The sequence below is a fragment of the Physeter macrocephalus genome, chromosome 14 (assembly GCF_002837175.3).
Source record: "Physeter macrocephalus isolate SW-GA chromosome 14, ASM283717v5, whole genome shotgun sequence".
Taxonomy (NCBI): Eukaryota; Metazoa; Chordata; class Mammalia; order Artiodactyla; family Physeteridae; genus Physeter; species Physeter macrocephalus.
The window spans coordinates 81,775,136-81,783,807 of NC_041227.1; the positions used below are offsets into that span (position 1 = coordinate 81,775,136).

An 8,672-nucleotide genomic window follows, 5' to 3' on the forward strand; every position below is an offset into this window, starting at 1 on the left:
GCCCCCCGCCCCCCGCGCCGGCGGCTCCCACCTCTCGTATCGGAGGAAGACGTTGTTGAGGTCATCGTTGACATGCAGCAGCTCCTCGGTGACCTCCTCGTTGCACACGCGGGAGATGAGCTCCACGACGCGCTGCTGCATGGCGCGGCAGGTCCTGTGCAGCTCCTGGCGACACAGGTCTGGCTACTGCGGGTGCCCCTTGTTCACACTCTACTTGCTTTGCAAAGACGTGTGCCAGTTCGTAAAGCCACACGGGCCCAGGCTTGTCCACAAAGCCGGGCATGTGCGGGAGGCCAGCTGGACCCCCGCCCCGCCCACCAGGTGGTGCCTCTTGATGGACAAACGTCCTAGCGCACGCTCTGCTGCGCACAGAGTACGGGTTTGCGCAAACCGTCTGGAAAATCTAAAAACGTGATTCTCTGCAGCTGCTTGTTCTCTTCGACAGACCGTGCCAGACGCCACCCTATCAGTTGGGACAGGATGCCCCACCCTCTGTGTACCATCATGCATCTCACCCGCCCAGACTCCCTGTGCGCTATGAAAGCCCGCACCGCCGCCCCAGACTACCTAGAGTGCCCCGGGCTCCCCTTCACCTCCAGCAGGCGAAGACTGGCTCCCAACCACCCCAGACGGCGAAGCCCCCCCGGAGGAGGCTTCACGGAGGCGCCACCAGCCCGAGGAGAACCAGCCCCTCAGCAGGCTGCAGGGAGCGTCTCAAGCACCCGGCACACACACCCGAAGCACCAGTAGCACTCGCAGGGAGAGGCCAGGGCTGGATTCAGTCTCCCCCCAGAGCCCAGCCCCTGCTGGGTGTGGCGGCCAAGGCAGCAGCAAGCAGCCCTGACCATCAGCTGTCCGGGGGTCCGGCGCCCTGGGCTCGGCTCTCCCGGGGTGGGATGGGGGTGCTGGGAAGAGGTGAAGCTCTGCCGACGGTGCTGGGCACCACCACGGCAGCCAGGGTGGCTCTGCTCTCATCCGTTCGGACACTGATGGGTCTCTGTATACAGAGTTTCAATCATGGAGGAGGCGTCCCATCACTTTGCGGAACGTCTGGGAAGCGCTAGGTGGTTTCTGGGGCCTCGCCTGGAGGAGGGATGAGACCCGAGGCCGTGCACTGGGGTCTGGCTCCGGTGGCCTTCAGCTGGGGCAGAGGGGGGCCGGAACCCCCACCCGCTGGCAGGGCCTCGTGTGCTGGGCGGGACCCCCCCACCCGCTGGCAGGGCCTCGTGTGCTCTACACCTAGGTTGGCACCCAGGGACCCCCCACGGAGCTTCGCCCAAACACGGCCCGGATCAGGGGCCTCTGGGGGTCTCTGCAGAGAGAAAGTTTCACCTTCTCCTTGCTTCAACCTTTTAAGTTACTGTCTTAAAAAAATTAAACAGGAAGAAACGAGAAGAGATTGCACGGGAGAGGACCAGAGCACGAAGATCTGTGCCACCACCGACACCCGCTGGCTGCCTGCGGGCCCTCCACGCGGTCACCGGCAGGCAGACCCAACCTGCCTCCAAGCCACCCGGACAGGCACCTTCCTCTGGTCCTGAGCCACAGCCAGCCGGAGCCTGCCCGGCTTGCCCTTCCCACCTGGCAACAGCTGGGACAGGAACGTCCTAAACGCGGACGGTCTCGGTCCGGCCTCCGCGGTCCTGTCCTCAACAGAGGGGAGGGCGGCTGGTCGCTGCTCGTGGTGCAAAAGCCCTCCATCCACCAGAAGACTTGGCAAGAGGTCCTTTTTCTGTCTAATTCATCCCAATGCCTGTATCTTTTCTTCAAGGGGCATTCTCCTCCCCACCTTGCAAAACAATCTTTTAATCATCTTTCTGGGTCTCCTCTGAACCCTCTCCAAGCTCTAAGGAGCAGGGAGTAAGGCCCTGAAGATCTGCTTTCTACAGCTGCAAAGGAGACAGGAGGGAGACAGAGCCTCTGTTGAAGAGAAAGGGGGAAACAATGAAGCTGAATACATAGAATAAGCTAGATTTCTCTAGAGAAAATGGTCCTGGCCCTCCTGGTTTTTGTTGAAATGAGAGGCAAAAAGCGAGAGGGGCTAAACCGTCTGCTACTTGAAGACACTTCGATGTGGGATGGGCCTCCTTCGTCAGCTGAGGGATGGCCGTGAGGGATGCGCGTCCTGGGCGTCACTGGCTTAGTCACGCGTTATCCCTAACTGCAGACAGAGCTGGAGAGGCTGATCTGGGGGCGGCGGGGGCACGGCCGCCAGCATCAGGATCTTTAAAGAGTCCCAAGGCTGGACTCCCAGGCGCAGCCAAGGGCATAAGCTCCAGCAGACAGAGATGCAGCGTCTCAGGACAGGGAAGACGCGGCTGGACAGCCCGTGAGGGATGGAGACGGAGGCTGCGGGCTCCCCAGCGCTGCCCCCTGCTCAGAACCGCCGGGCCACCCGAGGGAGGGCGGCCGGCAGCCTGCAAGCACGGAAGGACCTGCTACGTGAGGGAGGAACCGGTGTCTGCTCCAGCGGGTGGAGCAGACAGACCGGGGCTGCAGGCACGGTGTGGACGGGCTTCAGTCAGCCGCTTCCCAACCGTCCCACGGGGAGAGATTACTCCAGGCTCCGAGTCACCTGGCTCATCAGCGGCCAGGCCCAGAGGTGAAGCCAGGGATCCCTAAGCCGCCGCTCTTCCTGCCCTGTCGTGCTGCTTCCCAAAGTCTATCCAGGTCATGTGTTTGGAGGCAGAAGTGCCTCCCCGGCCTGTGGCGGACGGTGTTCAGAAACAAGGCAGCACCAGGCATGCTGCCGGCACGGGGAATCAGCACAGGGTGGGGCCGGACAAGCCGCCTCCCAGGCCTCTCGCAGCCCAGGGAGGGAAGCTGCTGCGCTCCCTCCGGGGCCCCGCCTCCCCTTTTGCCCCCCCTGAGTTCCTGCCACTCCGCGGGCCGCCCGCGGGTGAGGCCACACCTGCAAGTCCTGTGCGCTGAAGCACAGGAAGCCATCGGGCCGCAGCGGCGCCCTCGCCCTCGCCGACACCTCCCGTCTCCCACTTCCCATTTCCTCCCAGCAGTTTACACTCAAATTGCAGCAATCTCTGTGGGCGTGAACACTTGGGCCACTTTGAGCTCGAGGTAGCTGCTGCCCTGAGCAATCTAGCCGCCCCGCAGCTCGAGTGACGGGTCCCGGGGCGCAGTCTGATCCCATCTCTTTCCAAGCAGTCCGTGGCACTTTCCCACGCGCAGCCCCGACCCCCGGGAGACCCGGCCCAGCTGGCTCGAGGCGCGAGGCCCGCGGCCAGGACAGCCGTGTCTGCTCACAGAGCGGCCGACTCCCGAGTCTCTCGTGCCGAAAGGACAGCCTCCCACTGGCACCCAGAACCATTCTCTCTGTTTGACTTATAAGATAGCAGCAAGGTCGGCAGGCTTGGAGTTGGAACAAGACAGAGGGAAGGGAAACGTCACGGGAAGCAACCTATTTTTGAAAACTGTGAGCTGACGCCAGGAGATCAGGTTCTGTTTGTCTTGGCTGACGGGCTTGTTTAAACACACACGCACACGCAGAGGTGTGTGCTGTCTGGCTGGCTGTCCGCAGGGCTGGCTTTGTTCTGCTACGCCTGCTACCAGGAACTCAGCTCTGTCCACTGCAAACCCCTGTCAGCAAGAATTCTGGTGCTGACACAGCACAAAGCTGCCTCAAGAGGCCCCTCAGTTCCTGCACTGTTCCTGGACCGATCTCAGATTCCTGCGCCTTGGGTAACGCCTGGAAAACCCCGCAGACCGCGGATGGAGGCCGACGTGGCGCTGATGGCACGCCTGGAGCTGGGCTGCTGCGGGCACTGGTCGCTCGGCGTCCAGAGCAGCCGGAGGGCCCAGGCCCAGGAAGGTAGGCTGCCTGCTGTGAGCTCCTCCAGAACGGGGACCACAGCCCACACCCTGGCCAGGTCTCCCCCACCCACACCCTCACCCCCTTAGGGGCTGGAAGCGGGTACGGCAAGCAGCTGCTTGGGACCAGGCCACCCGGGAAACATGCCCTCCTGGAGGCCAGCGGCCAGCGTGGCCCTCAGGGGACCAAGACCGGCCGCCCTGAGGGGCAGGCGTGGGAGGTGCTCCCCGCTGGCCCTCACGTTTCACGGCGACCTCTCCACCCTCCGGGAGGTGCTGCTTCTGTGGGCGGGGCCGCTGCCACTTCCCACCAATGCCAGAGTCTCTGAGACAGTGTCAGGAGAGCTGGGCGCTGGCTCTGGGCCTGGCGGACCTGGGGCAGGAACCCTGCAGGCCAGCTCTGCTCCTGGACCCCTTTCCGCCTGGCTCCCAGACCTGCAGGTGGCCAGTGAGCCACAGAGCCTCTGGAGCCAGGACGTGGGCCACCCTGGCCGGGGACCCTCAGCTTCACGCCAGAAGTCTCGCAAGTGGCTCCCACGAGCAGGAACAGCTAGCGGTCCCTGCATGTTGGTGACATCATGTTGGGTGAACAAAGCGACACATAAAATCATACATCTGATATCATCTCAACCCCATGTGAAATAAACGTGGAAAAAACGTCTGAAAGAAAATACATCAGAACACCGACAGTGCTCATCTGCGGACGCTGGGGTTAAAGAAAACTATTGTCTTCTTTGTACTTCCTTTTTCTTTCGATGGGCACGTATTTTGCAACCGGCATTTTACAATGAGGAAAAAAACGTGTTTAAGGAGGATAAAGAAGGTAGCACCTGGGACTGGCCTCTGAGCGCCTCTGGGAAGCGTGGGCTGGACGCGGGCCTCCTCGGACGCGGTCCCTCTAGAGCACGGGCCCCGAACCCCATCCCGCCCCCGCCGTGTGTCCCTGGCCCGGAGGCCCTCACCTGCAGCAGCTCCAGATCGGACGAGTCCTCCTGCCCAGGGACCATCTCCGTTAGCATCTCGGACATGACCTTTGTGTTTCCCCGAACGACGTCCAGTTCGCTCCGCAGCCTGGCGATCTGTGGGGGCCGGGGGAGGCACGGGGACGGGGTCAGTGAGCCCGCACCAGGTGGACGCGGCCTGGCTCCGCGTGCATCTGCGCACGGGGGGCGCTGGCAGCTGGGAGCCCCGGGACGCGGGGGCAGTGCCGGGTCGGGGCGCGGGGGGCAGGGGGCCGAGCGGGGCCTGAAGGGGAAGTGAGCCTCTCAGGCCCCATTTCTGCTCCTTCACGTGGTGGAGAGCGTGGCCCCCAAGGTCCCTGCGGGTCTGGGGTCCTCGACTAGGAACTTCACAGTTGCAGGCTCTGGCCCGGAATCGAGGCTCCAAGCACAGCGGCCCCTGAGCTCTGCCTTCCCCACTCGCTCCCCATCCAGGGGTGCCTGTCCCAACTGCCAGCCCCGCAGAGCTCCCCAGAGCCGCGACCCGGGCTGCCTCTCCCACAGCAGGGCCCGCTCCTGAGCCCGTGTCCTCACCTGTGCAAAGGTGACCTCACAGGCCAGCCGGGCCATCCAGGGGCACACCCCGCACTGCCCAGTCGGGTCTGCTGTGCCTCCTCACCACAGTCAGCCCCCTCTCGTCCCGCCCGTGTCCCCTCGCCCGTCCCAGACCCTCCTCCCGACCGCTCTCGAGCTCCCCCCGGGCGCAGACGGCCAGTCGGGGGAGGGTCTCGGTGGCCGTCCAGCTGCAAACACGTCCGCCCTCCCTCTTCCCAGGGCCACCTGGGAGGCCTGGTGCCGGCCGTGGCGGGGGCCCAGGAGGGGCAGCCGTAGGTCCCGCTGCGGCCTCCACCTCCTCCCCACTCCGGGGGTCCCAGGGGCCCTCCTGCCGCTGCCCAGCCGGCCCGTGACGCCCGGCGGGCAGCAGAGAGGGACCGCCGCCCGCTCTACTGACAGAAGACCGAGGTTAAGCGACCCGGCTGAAGCCTCGCCGGGAGCAGCGGGCTGAGCCCAGGCCTGTCCGATCCCAGCCCACCACCTGCCCGGCCGCCCCCTCCTCGGGGCCCAGAGCGGAAACGTGCACACACGCCGCTAAGCGGACACAGTCGCTTGAGCCCTCTGTTTAAATGAGGTTCCATGATAATGACACTGTCACAAATAGTAAATGAGAATGAAAAAAACAGAAACAGTGGATAGATTTTCTTTCAAGTCTGACCAATCCTCACTTTTTAACTAATGGAAGTTCTATAGGTTCGTCTAAAGACTCGTCTCCAGACTCCTCCAAAAGAATCCAGATTGGCACTGAGGCAGCATCAGCTCCCCAGGAAATAAATCGGGGAGACTGGGCGCTGCTCGGGGATGCAGCAGGACTTGGTCCTTCCTGCAGGCTCCGCCCTGGCCCAGGCTGCCTTCTCGCAGGATAAGTCTAAACCTCTCTCCGGGGCACCGGAGGCCCTTCACAACCCCGCTCCCTCTGGTCCCGGGGCTTTTGGCCGCACCTCCCGCTGTGATTCTTGCCAGCCCCGCCCCCGCCCCGCCCCGTCTTGTCTTCCAAACCGCCCGCCTGCTGTGCCCCGAGCCCCCCCCCCCACCTCGAGTGACTACCGCCCTCGACAGCGTGCCCTCAGGAGGGCCGGGCACGTGCACCCGTGTCGCCGACACCCTTCACGGGGTCCGTCTGGGGGGGCCTCCTCTGTCCTGGGAGACCGAGGGCAGCGGCGGGCGCGCCCGTGGCCCCGAAGCGTGCACGTACCTGCTCGGAATTGGCCGTGATGGGGCCCGCGGTGCTCAGAGCCGGGGCCTGCGGCGCCGAGGAGGAGCCGCCGCTCGTCCTCGGCTGCGACTGGGGCCTGGGCGTGGTGGTGGCTGGGTCCACGTCCGGGACGCTCTGCACGGCAACGACAAAGCCTTCTGTCCGCCTGGGCCGCCTGGGCAGTGGCCTGGCACTGCCCGCGCCCCCCCCACCTCTCCTCCCTCCACGAACCTCACAGACGCTGAGGCGGACCAGAGAGGCAGCCCCCAGCGCAGCCTGTGAGGGCTCTGGCCACCCTCCCACCGTCAGGACCACCTCGGGATCGGAGGGGAGGGCCTGCTGCTAAGTTTTCTAATCAGGAACCCCCGTCTGGCACCAGAAGGTTACTTTTTGGCCTTTACGAGTGGACTAATATAAACAGTAATTATGCAATTCACTGAACGTTCTTTGTAACTACAGGAACCACCACACTGCTCTGTGTCACGATCCGAAGAATAAAACAGGTCTGTTTACTCCACAAAGTGCAGCAAGCGGCTTGGAGGGGTCACATGAGAGAAACGCTAGGAAAGCCGAGGCCTCGTGCTTCCGTCCGGGCCCCTCGCGACCCCTTGAACGTGAGCTGTGCCCACGCGGGAGGCCTGCAGGGCGCTGTCCCTCAGAGACGGACAAACGGGGCCGTGGCAGGGGGAGCTGGGGCGGTGCCTCTCCCAGATCCCGAGCCTCCGGCTCTCCCGGGGCAGGAGAGGGCCTGGCTGCCCCCGAACGGGAAGCACGGCGTTGCCTGGGCACCCTCCCTCCTGAAGCTGCCAGCACGTGGAAGCCGCCCTCAGCGCCCCCTCCCGGGGCTTTGCGCCCCAAGCCTGGCGGGAGTCAAGGGCGACCACTCACAGCCCAAAGTAAATTTAGATCCTTTCGACTTGTCCAGTTGAAAAACCCACGGACAGGGAGCCCACCAGCCCCTCGGCATTGCCGATGTGGAGGTGGGGCTGCTCCGGCCGCCCTGGGGAGATGCGGTCCCCACACCAGACGCCTGGGCTCAGGAGAGCAGGTGCCGGGACCCTCCCAGGACGGCCCCAGCCTAGCGGCCATCTCCGTGACAGCGTCCGCACCGCTCCTTTGTCATCTTCTCCCACAGTCGGGGTGGGGGTGGGGGTCCCTGAGCCACCAGCCACCAGCTGTCTCTCTCCCGCACCCGCTCGTTATCAACAAGAAACGTCCCGGAGCCCTAAGGAGGCTGACTCTGCAACAGGCCCTCGGGGCGCGCCGGCCGGGAGGCTCACCCGCTGGGGTGTGTGTATGGGCGACAGCGCGTCCAGGTCGGCCATGGGGAACTCCACGCCCTTCCTCTTCAGCTCCTCGTACGCGTGCACGACACCCGTGAGGTCAGGGCTGCTCCGGAAGGCGTCGGCCCACGCCTGGAGGGGAGGAGGGGGCCTGTTAGGGGCGCCGGGGCGCTCAGGGCTGCGGCCCAGCCACGCCGCTCCCTGCCGGTGCCACCAGGCTGAGCACAAATGAAAGCAAAGCACAGAACTCAGTCCAGCGTGGGGCACATCCTAGAGCGGAGACAGGGCAACCGCACCGAAGCACGGGGCTGAGCCCAGGAGATGTGCCCGGCAACGTGCGGCTGGAGAGGCCGCGCCTGCAGGACGCGCGGGGACAGCGGCGTGGCCTCCAGGCTCCGCGCGTGAAAGTCCAGGCCGACCCTAGTAGGCCAGGGAGCCGGAGTCCACGCTGCCCGGCCGCCCATCTGACGGGCGAGGCGACTGCGGCCGGGGCAGGCGCACCCGCGCTACTCACAGCGCCGGCACACAGGCGCCCGTGTGGGACAGTCTGCTGGGCGGCTCGGCCACTAGGTTCCGTTACGTAAGACACAACACGGGGAAGAAGGAACACATGTTTCAACAGGCTGCCGCTTGTCTCTGATTCAAGGAACTGTCAAAATTTATCTTTAAATTCTGTTCTTTGGAAGTTATAGAAGGTATCAAAAAAAGAAGTGCCTCCAGGGCTTCCCTGGTGGCGCAGCGGTTGAGAGTCCGCCTGCCGACGCAGGGGACGCGGGTTCGCGCCCCGGTCCGGGAAGATCCCACGTGCCGCGGAGC

The 8,672-nt window shown here is 64.4% G+C and overlaps 1 protein-coding gene across 10 annotated transcripts in view; it reads right to left on the reverse strand.

Moving 5' to 3' along the window:
- TOM1L2 (target of myb1 like 2 membrane trafficking protein) overlaps positions 1-8,672 on the reverse strand; it is a 93,753-nt gene that overhangs the window by 16,032 nt on the left and 69,049 nt on the right. For all 10 annotated transcript variants that reach the window (XM_024127892.3, XM_024127891.3, XM_024127890.3 and 7 more), the window contains 4 exons: positions 7,854-7,988; positions 6,574-6,708; positions 4,788-4,904; positions 32-165 (listed from right to left, as the gene is read on the reverse strand). In XM_024127892.3, the coding sequence (XP_023983660.1) occupies positions 32-165; positions 4,788-4,904; positions 6,574-6,708; positions 7,854-7,988 (521 nt within the window). The remainder of the gene's footprint in view (positions 1-31; positions 166-4,787; positions 4,905-6,573; positions 6,709-7,853; positions 7,989-8,672) is intronic.